General features: G+C 39.2%; 2 protein-coding genes across 4 annotated transcripts in view; one reads left to right on the top strand and one right to left on the bottom strand.

Moving 5' to 3' along the window:
- Positions 1-23569, top strand: part of ctnna1 (catenin (cadherin-associated protein), alpha 1) — a 64120-nt gene that overhangs the window by 6693 nt on the left and 33858 nt on the right. For all 3 annotated transcript variants that reach the window (XM_017426642.3, XM_017426643.3, XM_037977573.1), the window contains exons 4-7: positions 2176-2342; positions 3623-3742; positions 5015-5284; positions 9033-9236. In XM_017426642.3, coding sequence (XP_017282131.1) covers positions 2176-2342; positions 3623-3742; positions 5015-5284; positions 9033-9236 — 761 coding nt within the window. The remainder of the gene's footprint in view (positions 1-2175; positions 2343-3622; positions 3743-5014; positions 5285-9032; positions 9237-23569) is intronic.
- On the bottom strand, positions 17015-21790 carry lrrtm2 (leucine rich repeat transmembrane neuronal 2). Its single transcript, XM_017426645.3, has 2 exons — positions 21615-21790; positions 17015-21014 (listed from the first exon to the last, which is right to left on the bottom strand). The coding sequence occupies exons 1-2, from the start codon at positions 21616-21618 to the stop codon at positions 19378-19380; spliced, it is 1641 nt and encodes a 546-aa protein (XP_017282134.1). The 5' UTR covers positions 21619-21790; the 3' UTR covers positions 17015-19377.

The following is a 23569-nucleotide window of genomic DNA, read 5'->3' as shown; positions in this document are numbered from 1 at the left end:
TTTTCCAAAACGCAACTCTATTTTTTCGCCACATCACACATTGTTCATATAATCTAACACCCTTTTACTCATTTACACACTGTCGCACTAAACCCAAAACACTTTTAGCACTTTTCCTTTTCTCACAATGACTGTAAGGTGGCCAGAAAAAGTACAAAAATAAATAAGGCCGATGCTGCAGACTGATGAAAAGATTTATATGCCACCACAAAAGCAAGCCAATCAGCATGAAGTCAGGACAAAATATTGTCCAGTTTTCTGTAAGCCCAGCAAACAGTTGTGTAGACAAATACTGGGGAAAAACCCTTCGAATCCAGTCTCTTTGCTCAACTCCCTCGTGTACCAAAGCCACAGCTTCAATACAGTGCTCATACCTGATTGGTGTGTTTTCAATTAAGCACATAGATGTTTACACACCTGGTGGATATGAGAGGTGTCCACACCTATGAACTATTTGGTACATAGGTGTGGTCATTTAAGAGGTCTGTACTTTGAAATGGCCCTGAAGCGACATATTTCTGTCTAAGGTTGATAAATGTGTTTTACAAAAAGTGTGAGGCTGACGTAGTTGTCAAATCTGGGATGGTGTTTTGGATCGTTCTCAGTGGAGTCTGAATTAAGGAGGGTTTCTCAGATGAGAAGGTGAGCCGCTTTGCTAGAAGCCAGAAATATCAGGAGTTACTTTGTGTTAGGGCAAAAGCCAAGTTTTCGCCGTTTTGATCTCTGTAATTTAGAGTACCAACCTATGACATTAACCCTCAATTTGTTTATATAAATAAGAAGCGTAAATGTCCCCATGATAGATACTTATGAGGACTAACGCCTTTCTGTCAGTCCACTGCTTAGCTTCAGTGTGTCATCCATGGGTTTTTTTTTCTGGCTGACTGCCATTCAGGGTGGTGATCAGTGTCAGCCAAAGAATGACACACGAGTCACATGAGGTCTGGTGTGCTCGGTCACAGTGTGGTTACATTTTTTTTTAAAGTACAACCTTTCTGATTAAGGACACACTTCAGAGTTTCTCATTCTGAAAAGTAGAATACGATGTGATCTGTACTTTTCTCAGTCACTTGAACAGATTTGTGCCACTTTTACTGGCTGTGTAAATAATTTTAAATAAACAACTCTACAATAAAAACAATTAAAAGTTAAAAGTAGTGTTTATCCTCCTTTTTGTTGCTCTGGAGCGGAGGAATTGAGCTACTTACACTTTTTGTCACAGTGGAATTATTTGTCAAGATGGTTAAAAACGCTCAGTTTTTACCGACAGAAACAACAAAATTAGCCTCCAGTCGTTCATTTCGACAGCAAATATCACTTGTAGAAAGTGGCTCATGTTTATTCTCTTGTACTTGTTGTTCCACTTTTCCATAGAGCTGTACCACATTATAGGAAAATAAACGGGACAGGTACTTGTCCTTTTTGTTTTTAGGATGCAGCATCGTTGTAAAGCCTTTTATAGAATTCAAGTTTGCTTGTCACCTCCGCTGAAGTAAAGTGCAGATTTACTGTCTTGTTCATGATTTGAGGCTACAGAGGCAATTTGTGTGCTAAGTCAGCTGTGCAGTCCCATCCCGCGGAAGCGACTGCGCGACGCTGGACAAACCAGACAGTGAGCCATTGTTGTGGTTTTGACCTCCCCTCTTTTCCGTGGGCACGTCGGTCGGGAAGCAGGAACACTGTGTGACACGTGCTGACCTTAGTCAGGCAGGGGAGATGCGTCAGACCGCTGCCCTTCCTGCGCGCTCCTGTAACTCTCCAATAATGACTTCTGACGCAGTAAACATGTTGTGGGGAATGGACTGTGACTGATTTCAGACACGTCATGTCATGTAGATTATTGCTGTTGGAGCTACAAGCCAAAATGACCAACAATAGGAGCTGTTGTTGCACGATTCAGTCGCAGGAATTGCCAGGTGTGATCCATCACATTGATTGATTACAAAATAAAAAGTTGTTGAGAGATGCCTGTCAGTTTTTTTTTTCACATAATTTTTAACAAACTTTTAAAATGTTTATTTAAAGGTATATTTTTGTTGAGCAGCTGCAAAGTGGTATTAGAATAAATGGCTAAGTTTGTAGTCATCCAGTCTATTTTTGAACAATTCATTTCTATTTTATGACTGGAACTCACATAAATTGAGAAATATGTTTTGCTTTGTCCCTGAACTTCAGGCGAGTCGATGCGGCAGGCTTCTGGGGAGTTTGCAGAAGACCCCTGTTCTTCTGTGAAGAGGGGTAACATGGTGCGTGCTGCCAGGGCCCTTCTGTCGGCCGTCACACACCTGCTGGTTCTGGCAGACATGTCTGACGTCTACAAACTTCTGCTGCAGCTTAAACTGGTGAGACGATTCAATATTTCCTTGTGTTATTGCTTTACAAACAATGCTATTTGTGATTACAGGAAATAAATCTGTTTTCCCCAAAATGTCGTTTTTATTGACACACTCGCTGGCTTGAATAAATCATTATCGCTTGAACAACAAGTGCAAATTTGCAATATTTTTAATGGGGAAAAATGAAAACACAAATCCGAAAACAAAACAAAGACATTCCGTTGCCTCTTCTGATTCTTACATTTGATGGAAAAACTCCAGCTCCACCATATGGATTGCAGCTGTCTGGCTGGCTCTCTCTCCCGTTGACAGACTTCCTGATATCCTCATTCTGTTCTGCCTTTTTTGGGGGGTGAGCTTAAGCTTGTTGTGGCCCTCCAGGGTAGCAGAACGAGGATTAGGAGCACCAGCCACAGTCTGAGAGCAGCCTACTGTCCGCTGTTCGAAACATTAATAAGAGACTCGTCTAATTCTCTGAAATGAACAAATAAAAGTGGAGTTGACATTCACTGATGGCCCGCTCATATGTAACCTAAGTGGGTACCACCGCTGTGTTAATGCATGACATCTCAGTTTATTTTCTGTTCTTCTCTCAGCCAATTACTTAGTGCCTACTAAAGTGAATAATAACACAAGTGGGCTCCTTTTGTCTTCACGTCCTGACAATTATTCCATTTAATAATTCAAAACAGAAACTTCAGTGCAGTTGTGACTTTCGATTGTGAGGAGTGACAGGTAAATTAATAGCTATTTTCTCATTCCTTGCCAGGATTGAAGGCATATTTCAACCGAGATTACCTGGAATCTTTAATCCCAAGAGTCTTTAATTGTATTTTATTTTTAGTCCTTAAATGGTCTCCTCGCACTGCTGGTTGTTTGTACTTTCACTGATTTAATTGCAAATAGATTGTACCTGCGACTGCAGAGTTTACTAATGAGATAAACTGTCTGGCTAAACAAGTACTAGACTGTTTGAGAGATGTTCTGCACATTAAAACCCTCCAGGAACGTCTTTGAACTTTTGTAGAAAGTCGAGCCAAATTTTCAGAAAGTATTTCCTCCGTCTTGGGACTCTAGTTAGTGTTTCGGGACGAGAGAAAAGAATCCTTAAAGGTTCCAGGCAGAAAGTTCTTAAGGGCTGAAACGAGACGGCAGCAGTATTTTCAAGTTGGTAATATCTGTGTTTTTTCTGTGGATTTTGTTTAAAAATGACATTTCAGTTTGAATTTGCCTTGCTGAGGAAAAACCTCTTAATTTTCACTGCTAACTGTATTTTCTTGGGTCAGGTGGAGGACAATCTGGTCAAAGTGCGCAACGCAGGAACAGAGCAGGACCTGGGAATCCAGTATAAGGCCTTGATACCAGAGGTGGACAAACTGAATGTCATGGCTGCCAAGAGACAGCAGGTAAGGGATGGTTGGTGAAAAAGGAACATCAGACTAAAGAAAGGCATCTGGTGGCTTTAATTGGGCTGCATAGTTACTGTTTATGTGGATTGAAAAGATCATAATTAAATCAGTGGGGTAGGCTAAACAAGAACAGATCCTACTTCTTTAAGTAGGGAAATGGTTGGATAAATAAATACTGTCAATAAGAGAAGGTAAAAACAAAACATTTCGCACTAAGGCACAAGTGTTTATCAGTCTCAAAGTGGATTTCATAATACATCTGACTGAAAACAACAGGTTTATTTTTGTGCCGATCCAGGAGGTACACTCACCACCTCATTAATGTAGATGAAAATGATCTTGGAGTTGAGTTTCTTGTGATTATGATGATGTATGACAAGAATCATGAATTATTTAAGTTTATCACACTAACTGCTGGCCTGCAGTGAGACTGTTTACCTGGTTTTGCTTTAGTGTTATGTACCAATGTAACAAACATTAATAACACATCAAGTTTTAAATGTTTATCATATCTGTATGATATAAGGCAAATTTAGCCTTTTTTAACTCTGCAGACATCTTTAAATCCATTTCTATTAATATACAGACTTAATTTAAACATTAATGTGGAGAAATATGCTATTTTTTCATTATAGTATAACACCTTTATGTTTTGTAACTGCCTAATGTTGTAAAATTAAGGCAGCAATGAGTGTCAGCATTTCCTTTCAGGTGCACTTTAAACATGTTTAACTACAAATTTTATGTTCAGTAAATTCTCAGACTTTAAATGGCCTCATCTTTAGCTGGCCAGGTAATCAGTGCCAACAATGGGGAATTTTTGTGGAATAAATGGCTAGTAGTTATAATTTTACTGTGCTTTATGTGAGCTAAGAGAATATATGAAGTAATGGTGCTCAGTGATTGGTAGTGGGGGGTGTTTGGAAAGGTTCCATTTGAAGGTGAGGCCTTCATTTCCATCATGCATCAGTCACTATCTGCGCCCCCTCCCCTGCGTGAAGATGTAATTTCAATACAATCCGAAAGTCTGAATAGCGACACATTAAATTGCTAAGGCTCCTTTATAATGGCCTGATTATGACTGTGTTGTATTACCGCAGGGGACAGAAATAAATCTGGGTCATCCGTAACAAACTCTTAGCGTCTCCATAATGACAGGCCCATTTTGAACTGAAAGTACATCATCCTTGTGAGTATTCCAGCTTTCAGTTTAACCCCAATTTTTATTCTTTTTTTCTTTTTCTTTTTTTTTCTTTTTCGCCCCGCTAGGAGCTAAAGGACGTTCATCACAAGGACCAAATGGCCGCTGCTCGTGGAGTGCTCCAGAGAAACGTCCCCATGCTGTACAAAGCGTCCTGCGCCTGCCTGCAGCATCCTGACGTGGCAGCCTACAAGGCCAACCGTGACCTGATCTACAAACAACTCCAGCACGCCGTTTCAGGCATCTCCAACGCCGCCCAGGCCACGCCCACTGAGGACTCATCGCTGATCCAGCCAGCAGGGGCCGGAGAGCTCGCTTATGCCCTCAACAACTTTGATGTAAGTCAAACGAGTGATTTTACAAATCGCAGCCCATTTGCCTCTGTTTGCCCTTGAGTACAGCTGGATATTAAATTATCTCACAAATCAATTAAAAGTACGCAAACTAATATGATTTCTTTACGCTCTCAACTTTTCAAAGTCGTGCTAAAACGTTTTGTTTATTGCCAGAAATACACGAGGGCTTATAAAGTTTGTAACAGAGTAAAGATTTTAAAGAACTAACCCAACTGAATCATAAAGTGACCAAAAAGCCCTGGGGGGGTTGAACTCGAGGTGGAAATTGGGACAGGAAATGCGGACAATGTGGGACATAGCTTTGGGGTGCAGTGAGTATGCTCTTGTCAGTACTACTTCATTTCTTAATTTGCTTCTGTTTCACATAAAGGAGATTTATAATACCACAGTGGATTGTACTTACAAAGATTTGTTTCCAATCGTTTAACCCTTTTTTTTTATGGCTGCAGAGACTGTAAAGAATCGGGCAGAATAATGGGGCGTTGAAATAGTTTCTTGTCATTTTAGAAAGGGTCCGATGTGTTAATCCAGCATCACGGCAGCATTTTTAATCTAACTGCTAGATGTCCTTTTTAATTTCAAACCACTTAATATAATCTATAGAAACACAACGTGTTTGAAACGTTTGACTCACTGCTCATAATATTGACATGAATTGAAGCATCAAGATAACAGATGATTTAAAAATAGGGCTAATCATTGTAATGCTGCCTGGGGTGATAAATGCAAAGGTGATTAGATGTTTTCTTTATTCCCCCTTCCTCCTCCTTCAATTGTCAGATATACAGAGCAGCTTTCTTACAGGATGGTTTGTTTTTAATCAGATTCAGAGGCATTCAGCAGGTCCTCAGTGACAAATTGAGCTATAGAAGCACAGGTTTTTATTGTGTCTTCCCTTGTGCTAAACTCATTACTCATCTCGTGTTAATCAGTTTTTTCAGTCATTTAACAAGTAGCAGTGTCGAACACGTTGTCGTGTTCTCACTGTGACACTGTTTATTCACATGATGAATGCAGTGTGTAAGCCCATATTCTCTTTACTCTTAGCCAAATGAATGTACTCTTTAATGATATAGTTTTTACAAACTGTTCGTGTGAGTGCGCTGAAGAAAGCTTGTTTGTGTCGGATTTAGGAAGTAGTTGAGCCACTTCAGGTTTGGAAGTCATGGTAACATTTAACACCTTTCATTTTCACTTTTTTGGATGTTTAACTTAGTGCTTTGTTTTGCTGCACTACAGGTTTGTAGGAGTTAGGTTTCGTAGCAGTTATATCTCATGACTCATATGTCTGATTTCTAAAGATTTGAGAAGTTTCTTTATTTCTTTTTTTTGTCAGATCAGGGATGATTTAGCCCGACCGTCATATGGAGACCCCTTGCTGTATAATAATGAACCATGCTAAAAATTGTAATACAGGGAGCATAGAATCACCAAAAGATATTCAGCTTATCCGCTCAGGATAAAGGGCACATTAACATGGTTGCTTTAGGACGCATACTGATGATAGTTCCTGAAATGTTAACAATCAAAGGAAACAAGGGAAACTTTTCTTCTCAAACTGCATTATTTATGGATTCACAGACTGCCTGGGTAAATTACTCCTTTCTCATGTGCATCCAGGATTTATGTACACTGTAACAGTGATGGTGTTTGACACGTGACGGCGTAAAACGATCCATACATAAAGCTGTAAGAAAGAAGCATATGAAGAGAAAACGGCAAGAGAATTAATGTAGTTAGAAAAATGACCTTGGCACAAGCAAACGTAAAACAATTAGGAGAAAGATGTGAAGTACTGACGTTTCTTAATGGAAAAATACAGCAAACCTTTGACACACTGAAGCCAGCTCCACAGCTTTATTTAGATCAGAATACAGTCAGAAGCTTGTTTGTTATTCCACTGTGAGCTTAAACCTTCAAATTAAAAAAACATTTACTCTGGGAAATTAAACAGGACCACATAAAAGTGTACAACACCAAACTCTTCCTGCTTTCAACGCGTTTTAGGGCAAACTGCGGGACAAATGAACTTTATTTTTAAATCATAGTTGGCACTAATTTGTCATGAAGTTTTATAAAATCTAATTTAAAGCTCCTTGTTAGGATAGAGAGTTAAATGATTAAATAAGATGGCAACAATGCAGTGTTACGTTGCTTGCATTAGCTGCAATTTGAAGATGAAGGCAGGATGTTTTTTTGGAAACGAAACAAAGGGGGAGACTTTTTCATGAAATCACCTGATGCCCACTTCCAAGTGCTAGTCGAAATTAGCAAATGAGTCAAACAACCGACTCACCCCTCCACCCGCTCTCTCTCTCTCACTCTCTCTCCCTCCTCCGTGTCTCTCTCCCTTGTGCCTGTTGCCATGGCGATATGACACGCAAGCAGAGGTCAGATGAGACTGAATAGATCGGGCTGAAGGTGGCTGCGATGGAGGGCGAGCTGCCTAATAAATCACGATTCCAATGAAAATTTACGAAAAATATTTTGCAGCAACAGAAAGCATCTTGAGTGCAAAGTCCACGGGTTTTTTTCCTCCGCTGCTACACGCTTCATGGTGGTACCTTAGTCCTCTGCAGCACCTCAACAGCATGATAACTAGTCTCTGGAACAGGTTAACCTTTGAGAAATGAAACTGTAAAGCAGTCTTACTTGTCCTGCAGTATTAGAATGAACACCATATTACTATTGCACCTCTGATACTTAAAAAGAAGAAGCGGCTAAAGGCTAAATAACTTCAACAAAACCATTTTGTGCTGTTTTGAAGCTTAGGCGCAAATTTTGTTTTCTTTGACACTTAACTTTTTACGACTTTCGGCATCTTTAAACTACCTGACACACATAAAAATAATCATCTTTGCTAAAAGAGAATACTTCATAAAACTTATTTTTGCAATATGTGCCTTTTTTTTGCCTCCAAGAAATTGGTTTCTACACTGTTTATATTTCGACACAAGTACACTTTCTAAGATTGAATTTCTCCGTTACCAGAAGCAGCAGGTTTATCCTCAGTGTGCCGAGGGCTTCGCACACAAATCTCGTGTCAGATCCACGACAGCAATAACCTCCCAAAAGTGTGTGTGTGTGTGTGTGTATGATATGACACTGTGAGCAAGCACAATTTCTAAAAAGCCCAACATTCTGGGACAATCGAAGGAATCTGTTCTTTCCGTCACCACCTGACTTACAGATCAGTGGTGTATATAAAGTCTGTAATGTTGCAGTCGGTAATGAAAAGAAAAAACAGTAACCTGTACCCGCTCTTGTAGCCTTCAGGTGGAAATCAGCGTGTGCATCCAGATGTTGTGTTCCCATCTGTGTGGATGTGAGCTGAACTTGATTATTACCTGCAGCTACTACATCACTTTAACGTTCAGTCCTTTCCTATTGCACTCCAAAGCCAGATGATGATAATAGGAAAACGACTGTAAAGGAAAATTAAATTATTGTATTTGTCAAATTAAAGGGTAAATGAAAACGGGGAGCAGTTGACAGATTTGACTAGTGGGTAAAGTGTTTCAGCCTGTTAGTGATTTAATGTTATTTAGGTTCTTCCTTCTGTTGTGTTCAGTGACCTCTTGACTGTCTGGTCATCCTGTAACACAGATCTAAAAAGGTGATTTACAAGCAAAGACGCTGATATCAACTCCACTAAGTTCTAGTAACACAATAAAAGCTTTCCTTTGGCTTTGGTAATTTTTAAAAACCTTTCTGTTTGTTCTTAATACAGAAACAAATCATCGTGGACCCCTTGGCGTTCAGTGAGGAGCGCTTTCGTCCTTCTCTTGAGGAGCGCCTTGAAAGCATCATCAGCGGCGCCGCGCTCATGGCCGACTCCTCCTGCACACGCGATGACCGCAGGGAGCGCATCGTGGCCGAATGCAACTCTGTGCGCCAGGCTCTGCAGGACCTCCTGTCTGAGTACATGGGCAACGTAAGTGTCTTCATCTTCATCACGAGAGAGCTGGCTAATCTTAGCCAGGCTGCTGCAGCTGGCATGCGAACGAACCTCTTATCATTAACATATTACATAATGGTGCAAGTAGGTGCTTGTGGCTGAATCCATTTTCCTCACCTGATTGATAGGAAGGATTGTTGAGAGCTCTCCCTTCCTTCTGGCTCTTCAGTCTTTCACAACACTGCGTACTGGAACAACTTTTCTAAATCCTCGCAAACTGCATTTTCATGCTTTGTCATGTTTTGTTTTTCCTCCTCCGGCGTTCTCCCTCTCCTGTCATCTGACCCTGTATAACTCTCACTGACTACAGCCCGTCCTGTTATCAGTCTCGCCTTTACAAACTCCTTCCAAACATTTAGAACATTAAAAGCTTGATCGCAATCAGGGACGTGTCCTTGAGCCTCCCGAACCAAATTCTTTAAAGCAATGCCACTTACTGAGTGAATGGTGAACGCTGATGGAACCATCAAGTTGTCTCAGATCGGCGCTGCTTTTCTGCCCCCTCCGACATTTGTCTGTATAAATGACGTCTAAAACCAGATTCATATCTAGTATTAAAGTCGTTTTTTAAAAATCTGCAAACACAAGTAAAGATCCAGAACCACAAGGTCACTTTTAGAAACGTTAAGTTTTTTTTTTTCAGGAGCATTTATCATCTGCATCAACTTGTCAATTTAAGTACTTTTGCCATTTTGTCAACTATAAATATGAGATTAAACTGAATTATTAAAGTGTTTACAGTTTCATCACTGATGGGATTTAAGCGTTTGTACATGTTAACCCATTTGAGCCATATTAGTTTAATCTGTATCACTTTTTCTGTCTGCTAGCTTGAACCAAATCAGGTGTGGCTTCGCTCTGCTAAAAAAAGGCTTTTAGTCATTGTTGACAGTTGATCTTAGCTCATCTTTTTCTGTAAATTTACCCCCCACCCCCCGTTTTTGATGGAGAAAATGATAGGCAGTCATGTGTATGTAGCATTTTGAGGCTGGACACACACCGTACCAGGAACTATAAAGCTGTGAGCACCCACTCTGCTGAGCACTAACGTTCTGTAAACACACACTGCAGCGCCATCCAAGCCCACAATGGATTTTGATGACCTGGCACTGCTGGTTGTTGAGAAGAAGGGAAAACAAAAAAGTTGATTTATGAACTTTTACAAGACTATGGAAGTATCTGCCATACTGTTACAGGTGCTGTTTTTTCATATAAATGGTGTTCATGCATAATAGTATTTGTATCAGTCCTACAGGAGTATGAATGATATCCTTGTTTTGGACTTCACCTATAAACACTAACTGCACAGGCTTTCCAAGCCTGGCTTTCTTTCTGTCGACTCAGAGCTCACCTTGTTTATTTCAAGGTTTCAGCCTTTCAAGCGAAATCTTTAGCTGGCTTCAGATTTAGTCATCATCGACTCCTGTGAGGTGCTTGTGCAGTCCAGAGCGACTTCAAAACTTCAATTTCCAGAGCGATTGTGAGCAGACATGGCAGTTATGAAATAAAGAAAATAGATCTGAACTCTAATGTGTTTTAATGTCATTTGGCCTCTGAGTGCTATGACATGCTACAGTTAGCATATCAACAAGAGCTGGTGTCCCGACCTGCTTCCTTTAAACTAATAATGTGTCAGATAACCTGAGTGTGTTTGTCAAGCTTGACAGAATACTCAAATGTCACATTATTTTGATGATGTGTGTCTAGTGGATTTTGTTAGGTTTTTATATATCATAGAAAGTGTGCTGTCATTTATAGTGGCACCTTTCTCCTTAGTGCCGCTAGAATGAATATTTTAATAAAATAGCATTTTTAAGAGTAGTTCTTATATCCTCCCTTGCCCCAAGTGTTAGACATTGGTGACAAATATTCTAAGTTTAGATTTAAAAAAAAAAGAATAAATTGGTGCTTTTGAGTTCATAAAAAATAAAAGGGACCTGTATTTTGGTATGTAAGTGAGGTATGCTGTAATTGTTTTTTATCTGTGTTTTATTTGTGCTTCTGTCATCCATCTGGAGCACTCTTTATGAACGCAAAGAAGGCCATGTAGGGTTTTACATTTACAGCCAAACCAGAAAGAAGAGAAATTCTAACTCTGAAAAGTGAAATTGAAATCATTCAAAATGTGCAGGGCAGAGGTTTGCTAAAGTTGTAACAAGTTTAGTAATCTTTGGTTGTTTTATCTCTACAGATATGACCAAAAATCCTTGTTCTTCTGACATTGAACCGGACATGTAGTCCGAGATTGCGCTCTCCACTGGAATGTGCTAATATGTCACGTCTTCCATTATCCTTCAGTCTGACTGTCCTCCGCTGATTTAGTGACTTTGGTGAGCTGTAATAATTGTATTCACACGAGGAAAATATGTGCTGTGTGTCGATTATCAGTGACTGTAACAGTAAATCTAACGGCTACAGTGGGTCGGAAATGGCTTTGGTAATGTGAGCCTAATTAGCCACGCGCAAATTACGTTACCGTGACGGCTGACGCACACACAGACCGGAGCTGAAGCACACTGAGAGACCCCTTCTGCAGCAGCAAGGATTGGACTGTAACGTTCTTGTTTAAGGCATCCTCTTATTGAATGACTGGGATTAGGTTAGCTTTATTTTATCTATTTATTTATTGTTGAAATGCTACAATGTTAATGATCTTTTTACAAGATTGTAGCTTGTCTGCTCAGCCAGTGAAGTGGAAAGATAGAACTGGGGAGGGAGGGGGGGGTGACGCTGCTCCACCGCTGCCACACGGTATAACCTCAATTATTCTATTCCATCGTGACAGCTCGGGCATGGTGTTTACTGTAACGCTTTCTGCCACTTTTCGTTAATAATGCATCCTTTGTTACAAACATCTGTCAGGGTTTTGTCTCCTGTCGCAGACTGGAGATCAGCTTGCTTTGACATATGCAGCGACTGACATTAAATTCCTGATTCCTGATCATTTTCATCTGTATGATTATGTCGTATATACAACTGTGATTGGGTTTCATTTCCTTTCACTCCCTTTCTGAGCTCAAAGTAGATTTCCCCCACTTGAAATTCCCTAACATATGTACACTTTGAACTTCTGGCACAATCATATTTCCCATTTGCTCTTGTTGCAGACATCTTCTTCCTGTTTGTCCCTTTCTCCCTTGACAGCTCACTCTTTCCCGGACTCTTACTGTTTTTGTTTGCCTCGGGCGGCACGAGTGTAAGAATTTACCTCCATCCATTTTTCTCTGAGCCTGCACAGTTGCATCTCATTAGAAGTACATTTCTGTTTGGGCTCTTGAGGTCTACAGTCTGCAACAACCTAATAACACTTTCTGACCGTTCTTGGAGCCCCAGTGAGTCCATTTTATAACCAGCAACTCGAGTGCATCTAATCTACATATTATTGAGGCCTTTTTTAATCTTAAAGAGGAACATCATGTGCAACACTGCAAAGCAATAAGAACTTCTTTCTCTTAGTGAGCGGCAACCATGAGCTAAATGTGACTTGTTGTCCTTTATTCTGCAGGTTCATATTTTTTTTAAAAAAAGGAAACTCATTTAAACCCTCTTAAGACACTATGATCCAGCATTTCTGGGGAAAAACTGATAAATTAGTGGTTTACTTTTGTTTTCCCCCTCTCTCCTTGTTAGTAGTTTTTAGGCAATTTCTAATCTTTGCTTCCCCCCCTAATTAAATACAGTTTGTTCAGTTTTTACCCTGTCAAATTAAACATTAATTTAGTACTTTCTTAAAATTCTAATATAAAACATATTTAAACAATAGTTTCTAAGAATGTTAAATGTGGTACTGGTTTTCAGTAGGGAGCAGCATTGCTGTTTGTGGACTTTGAGCACTGTATAATCTAACAATGTTAGTGATATCAAATAAAAAAAAAATACACAAAGAATAGGGAGATGCCAGTTTGCATTTTACATGATTTATGTTTTTTTACTCTCCTTTATATTTTCTAACCATACTGTACGACACAAAGCAGGAAGTACTGCCATTGTCAGAGCAGTTCAATTTATCTATTTGTAATCTTATCTGATTCCATAATTAAAAGAAATTACACACCACACAGTGTAACAAGGAAAAGATTTAGTGTCCTGAAGGCTGTAGGTATATTTACAGCCTCCATAAAACACCGGTCTGTCAGCAGGCGCTCGTCAGACAACATTTCTCAGACCTGCCCCTTGATCTTTGGCTGGTGAATTCTGATTGGCTTTGTTGGCAGGTAGATGAGATGGACGGTTTCTCAGCGGTACGGAGGAAGAAACGCACCGGGACGCTCTGTGATTTAACAACTGGACTCTTAACTTGCTTGTTTGAGGACAGGAGAAATGAGTTCTGAGTGACAAATTACATTAATGATGATGTATGGCAAATTAGTCTGCAAAAAAAGTGCCTTTCTGTTATTTAAGCTTAAATGGTTAGCTGAACCATTAATACTTATCTGCATCTGTTTTAGAACCGAGCAGAATAATTTATATAGTTAATGAAAGGAGAAAATTTATTCATGAGGTTGTCATCTACCGCTTTTAAATTTTTACATTGTTTTGCCTGAAATTTCTTTCTTTTTTTTTTAATGATGTAATAGTTCATTTAAAAAAAACAACCCTTTTTTTGTCAATCATCTAGGGTGAGATTGAACAAAATGCATGGCTCATTTTGAGCAGCTCACCTTTTTATCACAAGACTATCACACACACATACAGTTTCACACACGCGTTGGCACCTGCTGGCTGACTGTAGTTTCCAGTTCACCTGCTTCACCTGGAAATGACAACGTGTCTGAAAGCTGTAGTAGAATCACAGCACTTGTGAGAACCCAGCCGACTGGGAAAACATTCCGACACATGTCACACACACACACAGAGCCTCAAGGCTGGGGTTTAGTAGAAAACCTTCAGGCTGTGAGAAAACAAATGGCCGCCCGAATTTGTAATCAGGTGGTTTGTAACATAATGATATGTTTTCTTTATCATCCAGTTATTGTGAACAGAGCCATGGTTTGACAGAGCTTGAAGTTCAGCTGTTTTTGTTGCTGTTCTTCAAAGGATATGAGCTGTAATCACAACAAGCTGTGCTTTATTTCACTACCGATTCATCAACACACACCTTTATTCAAAATGCCATTTTTAAGCTTTTGAACTCAAGTATTTGTCATTGACATCCTCAGTAGTGTCATTCAGTCTTAAAAAATTCCGATCAGTCCTGTTAGCTGTTGCATGTGGTGTCCATCTTTTACAATACAAATCATTATTTAAGGTTTTCAGCAAAATATATTTAGTAAGGACTAAGTTAATCCAATGCAGAAACTCTCAAGTGTGTAAAGGTTACTGCAGTAATTTTAACCTGTTGTTTCTACACACCTCCTATTGAGTTAGATTTACTGCTTTTTATCCCGTATTCTGACACTCGGTGCTGTCTCGCTCCCAAATTCTCTGCAGAAGTTCAACGGAGGGGTAAAAGGGATTTTAGAATTTATAGAAAGATAAATTGACCTTTCTGTTATGAAAGTAATGTTAATATCAATGAAAATAAGATCTAGGGTTGCTTTGACTAAGAAGACATTTCTAATAAATGTCTGATATCCTGTAATCCTCTCCCAAAAAATCGTCTAGTTTTAAAGAGACTCCAAATTTGGAGCATTTTATAAAGCAGGTCTTTTCAATGACTGATAACAGAATGATGCACAAACTGCTTTTGGGTACAATGGGTGCTCTTAAAAACAGTTTTCTTTTAAAATGTCCATATTTATCCAGATCAGAATGCAAAAATAAAAAAAGTAAAAAAAAACAGTACCATACTGAGCCAGTAGGTGGCTTTAATGTCAGCGTTTCTGAGCAGGGCTGAGATTGTTCCACAATATTCATAACTTGTTGGGTCTAATGAGGCCTCCATTGTTGTTATGGGTTCTAGTTCACGTTTTAAAAAAACAATAGTAAAGTAGGCAGAAATCTTATTTCCCCCCCCAAAAGGTTTTTGTCAAATGCACAAAAATAAACACAAAAATCATCTTTTATTGTTTTAAAAGTGTGCAAATCTGTATTTCCCCCTCACCGAAGGTTTACAAGCACAGCAGAACAAGTTGGATTTGCAAAATATTGTGTTTGTTTCCCCAACAGAGAGAATTTTTAAAAAGAAATATTGTTCAGACTGAAATTGGCTCACCAGCTAACATGGAGATGTTGTTTTGTTCCAAGATACATTTATGTAAACATAAGTCTGAATTATTGGCATCTGAAAAGATGGTTTTAAATTTAACAAGCATTGGTTTGGAAAACACTCTCTGATACAATCATGTTGGCTGATTAAAGCTGATACCATCTTCTTAGTTTGCGTTGTAAAATTTTATTTTAAAGCCAAATCTTAAAATAGTTTAACATTCTGTTAGACAACGGAACGTAGACTAAAAGTGCTCGTTTTCAATGCTTCTGAAATTGTTTGCTCAAATATAGTTATTTCAATATGACTCATAGTGAGCAAATTTACTGAATCCAGTTTTAAACCTTCTCGTTTTAATAGCCTTAAAGTAAAAGCATATAAAGAAATGAACTTTTCAACTAATCCTAATCTTATGCGATGCAGGAAATGCAGATTTACTGCTGAGTCAGTTTAGTAATTTAGCTTCGTCAATTTTTCAAAATAAACAATAATAAAACAAAATATTAGTATTACATTATCTGCTGGCTCAGTCTACCTAAAAGCATTTTAGTAGAAATTAGAAAACCTTTTAGAAAGCTTTTAGAAGAATACTCGGTTCTTGTAATGTCAGTTTATCATAAATCACTAATTTATGAGAAATAATATAGCAGTTCATTAAAATAACAGAATGACAAAGTAGCTAAAATGAAAATCAGGGTGCAGTAATTTTAATAGATTTTTCTCATTTAAACATCACCCTTTTCTAACACATGCTAGGACTGTTCTGAAGGATGAATGGGCCTCCAGCTTTTTCAGTTTGGTTAATTTTAAAGTAAAAATTGCTAAAACTTCACAATCAGTCTTGTTGTTTTTTGGTCCACATACAAGATTAAAGGGGAATTTGTATCAAATGAATCTATTGATATTTTAACTATAAAACTGGAGAAATGCTTGTGTTGGGGGTTATAGTGATATTTTGTTGCATTTGAACATAAAGGTTGTAATTTAAACTTGTTTGTGAAGTTGCACTTTTTGGCCTAAAATGCACACCTTGACTCAAAGTGAAATAAAAGACCAAACCAAGATGTCAGCGTACATCAGTTTGCAAACACTTTGCAAACATTTATAACCATTTTATTTAAAAAATATATGTTTTGAGGGGACAATGTTTTTTTTTTTATTATTTTTTTTTTTTACCAGTTTGGCACATCTTATCCACTATACAGATATGAAATTGTACATTTTACAATACAAAAGGAAAATGGGAAGAGAAAAGCATTCATTTTTGCACAAAGAGTTTGAAAATGAGAGGAGGGTTTTGTTCACTTTTTTGTCCTTTTTTTCATAGCATTTTTTTTAGCAGGGTGAAAATAAGGGCTAGAAGATGACAAGAGGAAACAAAATTGTTTACAAAGAGCCAAAGTGCAAAGGGATGCATAATTCTACAAATTTTGTGGATTTTCAGTCACTTGGTACAACTGTAGTCTTAAATAGTGAAATGTCAAATGATTTACTGTACTCTCTTAGTGCTCCATGTACATCTTCAGTCTTTAGCAAAAAGTTACTCTCACTAATGCTTCCTAAATGAAATTAAAAATACTCAACTCAATGACTGATTTTTTTTTCTTTTTTTTCTTTCCTTTTTTTAATACTTTTTTGGATCATGCAAGATAGAATAGAAGGGCAGTAGTAAAAGCGGTGTGAAGCTGTAGAAAAGTTTAAATTAGTAAAGTAAAATAGCTTGGCGTTGAATTATGACAGTATGCTATGGTTCTTTTTAATGTCATTTGAACATGAAGTGTAACAATTTTTGGTTTACATATGCACATTTTTGTAGGCATCGTATGAGCGTCTGCTGACACACTGACACATAAGCATTCATGTCAAAGTTTGAAGCTAGACTTTTTGACAAACTTCAAATAATAATGGAAAAAAAAACAGCCACAAATGGTACCTGCGGACTTCACCCACAAGATCTCAGCCATTCAAATGCATCCTAATCTCACTTAAACGTGCCGTGCTGACTTTGATCTGCAACCAAAACCTAGAAAAATGTTATGATAAGATTTCCCTTTTTTCCTCGTTAATAATTTGTTTAGATTTTCTTAATGTAAACATTTAGTTATAGCTCATTAGCTGACCAGTTGGGAACTCATTGCTCCCGTGTCGTCATTGTTTGGTTAAAACCCAAGCAGCTGCCGCTCGTCTATTCCTTTTGTATGTATCAGTATTTGGCCAGCTAATTATTTTGATAAACTTAGGTTATTAACTGATATTTGTGCTCCTCCTTCATTCTATCAGTTCCCCTCGATCCCTCTTCCTCTTACCCTGCCCCCACCACCAAATTGAACCCAGAGTGGGAAGCTGCAGCAGCAGCTTCAGACTGATGCTAATGCACATCCACTCCTTTCTGCATACAAATGTGTCCTGACCAAAGCTCGCTGTTTGCTTATCACTAGATCTCCATTTGCTTTCCGAGTATTGACCGCAGTTTAGCCCTGACTCTTGTTAGTCAAAAGACGAAAACTGATACATATAAATTATTCACTTTAAATCAATTTTACAGATGGAGAATGACAATTTCATATTAAAAAGGCCTTAAATTGAAGTTAAGTGGGGGTTTTGGTGTGGTATGAATGATGATTATACGGCTAGTTTTGCCTGGTGGAAGAGCTAAGTGTTGCTGGATCACTGGTGTGGGTGACAGAATATCAGATTCTTTTTGCCTTTCCTTAATTGGTTCAATCTTGAACCTGTCAGTCTTGATTAGTGTGTAAGTGGTAAGGACTATGAGCTTCTGGAAAAGATTTTATTTTCAGCATAAACTGTTCTGACATTTGCACTGTTCATTACCCTTTTACTTGCTACTTGCATATAACACAAGTTTGTCTATAATTGATTCTGGTATGGCAAATCAGCAAATTATGCTTAATTAGGTTTAGCTCAAATATGTAATGGTCACAGTTTATATGGCCTTTAGAAAATGGGTAATCCATATACAGATAATTGTACATTAAAGGTCGTATAAATGTGTGTGTCAGATGCGAGGGTGACATCCATGAGTTCTTACCAGCGTAGACTGAAGATTAACCAAAGCTGAGCACAGCTTACTGTGGCCCACAGGTTGAGGTTTTATTTCTGGTGGTTGCCCCTCAAAGGCAAGAGCTCAAATTTTCAATACCTTCTGTAAGCTACAAATCAGCACTCTGGTTTTGAGTTAATGCTGATTAAATGAATAAATTAATTCCATTCCTCACTATACACACTTTTAGCTACATTTCCACACAGCCCAAAATGTAAAAAATAAAATAAAAAGCAGTCCAGATTTATTTAACAAACAAAGCTTTTTATCTGGTGCAAGGTTGTTTAATTCACTTAAACCTTAAGTATGTCTTTTTAAGGTTTAATGATTATTCTCCATGAAATGATTCATCAACAGAAATGACCTTTAGTTTGACTTTAGTCTTGTTACCTATCGTCTTGTTCCCTCAAAACAATGAAACCATAAAACAACACTGTTAATTTGTTAAATAATTTTACCTTTGAGTGACTGGCTTACAGTGCCTCAGGTGCAGTTAGAAATGCAATTTCAAATCATTAGCTTTTGGATGAAATGACACATCACATCCCCTCATATGTATTCTGTTAGCAGAGGGCCATTAGGCCCCGTAGTTTAAATGTGCTGCAGAATATAGACAATGTAGAGACAAATCTCACAGTTTACAATTTTCTTATTTAAAATGATTGCCCCTGGCTGATATGAACAACCTTTGCTTTCATAGAAAAATAAATTTGTGACTATCTCTACATCATTCCTTTACTGTCCAAGCTCTGTCTTTGTGGCATTCAGCATTCGTCACATATTCTCATTTCTCACTGTAGAAATTAGTTTTTTTTTACATAAACTGAAAACAAATCAAAAAAAGCAAACCCTGTATCTTCTGAAATGGTCAAATGACAAACCTTTCTGGTCTAGGAATAAATAAGAGTTCATACTTCACACTCTTTGTAAGGCAGTTGCTGACACTTGCACTGCCCATAGCCATTGATGATCACAAGTGCCCCTTCTTCATGGCTGGGCTCATACTCGTTATAGGGTACCTGTGTGGCTAGGTCTGCCATTGGCTGTCGCTGCTGGGTCCTCATCTGTCTGCGGTTCTGAATAGCTGAACAGTGACGTATCCGCCGCAGGGTGGGAGGGCAGCACTTCCGTGAGATATACACAACAAAAATGATGAAAAAGAAAGAAAACAGAAGGGCCATAGTTCCAATGATGACCCTATGAGTCATGACAGTATTGTCCATAGCTGAGACGTCCTCTGTTACAGCTGCCTCTTCCAGCAAAGCAGTAGTTGCTTGAGCAGTGCGTGGTGTTTGTGTTGTGGTTGTAGTGGTAGTGACTGTGGTAAAGCTCCCCAAATCCTCCGCATCGTCCTGCGTGGGGGTTGGCTGCATAATTCCAAACAAGGAGCTCGTCATCTCTGCAGCCGTCGTCGTGTCTGTGGTCGTACTAATAGTCTGAATGACTGGCGCTGAAAAATTCTGGCAAAGCTGGAATCCATAAACGGCATCAAGTATCTCCTCACCTTGGGCATATTCAGGACTGTGGCAGAGAATGGAGTGTTCCCACCTTCCCTTAAAGGTGCTTAGCCATGTGGCCAGAGAGCAGATCCTTTTGGTACATTCCCAAAAGTTGCTGGACAACCCAATTGTACTCAAAGACCGCCACATGTTCAAAACTTGGGGCTCCAGACTGCTTAGTTTGTTGTTATCCAGTAGCAAAATTTTTAAATTTGGCAGCGTTTGAAACACATCAGGTGTCAGGACGCGTATCTCGTTTCCTGTGAGGTCCAGCTTCTCTAAAGTAGTCCAGGTCCATTCCATGCCACATGTGACGTTGCTGATCTTATTCCATTGCAGATACAAGAACTGGAGGGCAACAAGGCGAGGGAAATGGGCCAAGTTAATCTTGGTCAGTTGATTGTGCTCCAAGTGGAGCTCTTTAAGTTTAATGAGCCCGGCAAATCCATTCCGGGCCAGACTTCGGAGACGGTTGCTGCTCAGGCCCAGATACTCCAGGCTGCGGCAGTCCCAGAATGCCCGAACAGGTGTAGTGCGAAGTAAATTGGAGCGAAGGTGAAGTATCTGGAGCTTCCTCAGTCCGTGAAACAGTTCTGGTTCCAGTGAAGTCATCTGATTGAAGGAGAGGTCCAGTATCTGAAGATTGATGAGGTGGATGAAGGTTGTGTTGGGCAACTTGGTGATACGATTGGAGCTCAAGTTGAGGTCCTTCAGTTTATAGAGGCCTTGAAAGGCATCCTCTAGGACTGTGGTGATCTGGTTGTGGTCTAGATGCAGCCAGGTGAGCTGACTGAAACCATAGAATTGATCAGGGGAGAGCTCAGTGATGCTATTGTGGCGTAGTGACAACCCCACGGCACCCTTGTCCACACCATCTGGCGGTGCCTTAAGCCCCTGGGTGTCGCAGTAGAACTGCAGGTCCTCACAGCGGCATTTTTGAGGGCAGGTTGTGCATGATGCAGGAGACAGCACGCACGCTAGGAGCATACTGATCACACTCACAGCCACTGGTGCAGGTCCCACCAATGGCCACCTTGAATGGAAACCTGGGTCGGTTCAAAGACAAGAAAATGAATTTTGGGGCGGGAAAACTAATCTCTGCAGAGCAATTATTACTAATTCATGGGGGCAATTGTGCCGTTAGTCTTTTCTCTGTTTTTCTCAAACATAGAGCAGACAGAACAATTTACACTTGCAACTTTTCACAGTGTATGTAAGCTTAATGTCTTTGATCATAGGTTAAATAAATGTTATATAGAATCAAGTGATTTATATACATGATCTAGACTTGGTTTTCTCTTTATTTTTTTCTCCGATCATATTCAGCCTTTTTGATTTTGTGCTGTGCAGCTAGACTTAAAAAAAATTCTGATGACTGTCTGACTGTTTATTATGAGACACTAAAATATGCTTTAATTCCTAGAATAAAAAAAGCTTTACATTTTTTGTCACTTTGGAGGTCCTTTGTGGAAAGCAAATGGAATTTTTATCGCATATCTTCCCAACTCGTGTCGGAGTAGAAGGGAAAATGAAGGACCATTGCAGTAAATAGACAAGGCAGAAGAGCTTTTAGTCCTCAGCCTCTCTCACTCTTACTTGTATTCCCTATTCATCTCCAGACCTGCCATAAAAAGGGGCTAACTTACCCATTCTTTTGTGCACATCGGAGGCTGCATTCAACTGTCCTTTTCCAAAGACTCTTGGAGCAACCAGATGGAAGAAAAATCCAAAGGGGAAAAGCCCTTTTGAGTAAACACAAAAGGAATCAGCCTCTTTGGAGATAAAGCAATTCTGAATCCACCCAGTTGAAATAAAATGTAAAATTCCATGTCCGAAGATGTTTATTCCTTTTATTTTGTCCGAGTCCGTTAAAATCCAAGCTCAAAGATGTAAATCTTTTGCCTTGAGCAAATCCTTGAAATAAATATTTATATATTTTTAAGTTGATCAGTTTGATCCAGAGCGCCTCCAGTCAACAGCTCCCTCTTCCTCTTCTTCTTCTTTTCTTTAACCTTTCGTTTCACCTCCAATGCAGTGACGATCAACGGAAGATCGAGCGTTTGTCTCCCATGGCCGTGGTCGTCCAACCTTAACTTGTTGATGGCAGCCCACAGATCCTGCCTTTGACGCCGGCTCAGCCTCAGCGTAGCCTCTGCAGAGCTGTGAGCGGAACCTTCATCTGGTAGCTGAGACGCAGGGAGAGGAAAAAAAGCAAAGCAGGGAGTCGGGGATGTTATTCTGTGCTTTTTGTTGCAGCCACTCACTGCTGCAGAGTGGTGGCAGCCTGGCGTTGATCATCACCACTGTTTCTCTCTCTCTCCCCCTCTCTTCCTTTGCTCTCCCACACACACACAAACAGCCTCTCGCTCTCCCGCTCAGTCACTTGCTCTCTGCCTCATACACAGCTCTTGTGCACCTTAGTCTTCCTCCTCCACCTCCCCCTTGCTTCCCCCTTTTCCCTCCCACCGGCTCGTCACCGTCAGAATATTGATAACGCGAACGTGTTGCCGCAGCTTGCCGTTGAAATTAGCCACAGCTGTAAATCGCAACCTCCTTGTTGTTGTTGTTCTCCAGACACTTTGTATGTTGGAAACAAAAAAGCAAAACAAAGCAAAATAGGTGGTAAGTTTGAGCTAGAGACAAGAAGACAGGGAGGGTCTGCTGCATTGCTTTATTCATGCATGAGCTTTATTACAATGACTAATATTTACATTTTTGATATCTTTAAATGCATATCTTTTCCACTTTATGGCCAGCTGTTCATTGGAGTAAAATAAGAGCAGCTAATAGGATGTTTCAAATTAATCTGTTTAAACTACCTTCACAGCTGAAAATGTTATTTTAGACTTTGAGTAAATAGACTTTTTCATTTGTTGATTTTTACTGTTTCAGAACATTTGTTAGCTAAAGGAATACATTGTTTGTAGTTATGTTTTAACATCTTAAAGGTGATATTAGCTTATTTAAGACATCATACTCCCCCCCACCCCCCTTTATTTTGGCATCTGTTTAACTGAGCATCTTTCATTTAAAGACAACCTTCATGTTCTGGAGCCTCCTTCAGCCTTCCTTGCTCCATGTAGTTTTATGAATTTATGAAGTGCCAAAACTGTTACTAAATATAGCTTGAAAGTCTTGTTGAACCCTTTACAATTGTTATTAAGTAAAAGCATAAAAATGGTTGCAAGTTAAGTCGTTTAACTGTCTATGGCAGTGAAATCATGAGTAATTTGTTTAAATGTTTTATTTTGTCTCTTATGTTTTTAGCCTTTTTTATGACATCAGCTCCTACGTCTTTTAACATAAACCCCATCTGGCTGAGACTTTGTGGGTCACTTGATTTGCATGCTTCTGTTATACTCTACATATATTCTTGTAGCCTGCTTTTCCCACTTGGATTCCCTTGCAGGATGTGAGAGGTGAATTTATGGGAAAATGTAGGATGGGGGGAGAAAGTCATATTGCCCTCTATTTTTGTGCTGGCTTTTTGTATTTTTTTTTAAACTCAGGATGTTTAGAAAGCAGATGTAAAATGAAATGAAACAAATCATTAATTATGTATATTAAATACATTTACCGTGATTAATTATTGAAAGACAGT

Source organism: Kryptolebias marmoratus, linkage group LG9, assembly GCF_001649575.2.
Source record: "Kryptolebias marmoratus isolate JLee-2015 linkage group LG9, ASM164957v2, whole genome shotgun sequence".
Classification (NCBI taxonomy): domain Eukaryota; kingdom Metazoa; phylum Chordata; class Actinopteri; order Cyprinodontiformes; family Rivulidae; genus Kryptolebias; species Kryptolebias marmoratus.
Note: the sequence above shows the minus strand (reverse complement) of the source record. Positions and strands in the feature narration are given on the sequence as shown.